General features: G+C 43.8%; 1 protein-coding gene across 1 annotated transcript in view; it reads left to right on the top strand.

Moving 5' to 3' along the window:
• The window catches only part of LOC104967750 (integrin beta-4-like), a gene marked incomplete at its 5' end in the record, with an annotated part of 3,992 nt that extends 2,831 nt beyond the window's left edge, over window positions 1–1,161 (top strand). The window contains one exon of the mRNA XM_010797274.1: window positions 951–1,161. Coding sequence (XP_010795576.1) covers window positions 951–1,150 — 200 coding nt within the window. The remainder of the gene's footprint in view (window positions 1–950) is intronic.
• Window positions 1,162–1,535: the final 374 nt, after the last annotated feature.

Raw genomic sequence — 1,535 nt, 5'->3', positions numbered from 1 at the left:
ACTACCAATAGAAATACATTGCTTTTAAAATCGTTCTGTGTGACACGAAAAAAAGGGGGAAATCGTGTTGGTGAACACGAGTCAATAGATTACATTACTTTCGTGACTATAACACGAAATGCCGTGAGACTGGGTTGCATATTTAATAATTCTGTTGAGTGCTGTGGTGAAGATGCTCTGCTATGAGGACCTACGAAAAAGAAAATAAAAAATATGAGCCGAACGGACTAAAGCTCATGAGGACACTTTATAATAACTCTCACTGACAGAAGACTGAGGTCCACAGTGCTGACATTTAGAAACACTAGTTAAACAGAGACTAACTCAGTTAACCTGTCAGTGTGCTGATTAGCTAGCAAACATTAGCTATTTAGCTAGCGAACGTTAGCTATTTAGCTAACGTTTGCTAGCTACATAGTTTGCTAGCATGCCATACTTTCCCATCAAACAAGCTAGCTAGCAAATGTTAGCTACCCATCTAGCTATCTCCAAACGAGTGGCTAATTTACTGACCAAACTCAGTTCAGTCAATGTGATAGTAAGCTAGCAAACGTCCGCTATCTACCTACCTAGTTAGCTAGCTTACCTTAACTATCCATCTAGCTATCACAAAATAGGTGGATCTCATCATTTAAATTTGAATTATTATTTAACAGCCTATGGTAAGACTTGCAGTGTGGACCTGTGTTCAGGCAGTGAGAGTAATTATACAAACATTGACGTGTTATACTACAAACACAACTGATTATAAAAAAGAAAAAAATACGAAATATGAAAAGTTTTCCGCCCGACAGCAACAATAAACAATTCCTTGATCATATTATCCCATTTGATAGTTTGACAGCTCTTCTTTTAGTAAACTAATGTTACACTAAAGCCACCCGTTGACTCTTCCTCGCCTCCAATCTATCCTCCGCCTGCTTGCTTCCCTCTCTGACCCCGAACACAAGGCTGGAACCATGTGAAGTTGGTCGGGTCCAACCTGGACCTGCGTAAGGTGTCGTGGAAAAGGCGAGTGGATGTCTTCCGGCTCAGCACAGACACCGAGGCCAGCTCCGACAGCGAGGCCCCCCGCCAAAACTACGCCAAAACACCGCGTCCAGGTGAAGACTCTCAGGCCGCAGACAGAGAAACAGCATGGCAGCTCTAATGCACAAGCGGCAGCCAGCGGGATCAGACATATCAACATTTGGCTGATTAATTTCGGGCTTCAGTCCCCAGAGAGGAGCTCTGGCATCAACTGCCCCACCTCCAGTTGATGATCGGGGGCAGGCTTTTCTGTCTGTCCTGAGGTGGCGATCTGGAGGCAGCTTGGTGTGTGTGTGTGTGTGTGTGTGTGTGTGTGTGAAAAGGCTAAACTGCGCGGCTGAAAGGAAATATTGGCTTCTGAATTAAATACAGTCTCGTTTCTGCAGGGCAGTTTCAGTGACGACACCTTCTCCTCGCAGCTGTTACGTGTTTTTTCTTGTTTGTATTTTATGTTCTGATGCAAAGCACCTTATGAAATATCCTTGTTAGCATTTAGCAGGTTTCCA

Source organism: Notothenia coriiceps, unplaced genomic scaffold (assembly GCF_000735185.1).
Source record: "Notothenia coriiceps isolate Sejong01 unplaced genomic scaffold, NC01 NC01_scaffold00037661, whole genome shotgun sequence".
NCBI classification, from domain to species: domain Eukaryota; kingdom Metazoa; phylum Chordata; class Actinopteri; order Perciformes; family Nototheniidae; genus Notothenia; species Notothenia coriiceps.
This window is presented reverse-complemented; position numbering and strand designations above follow the sequence as displayed.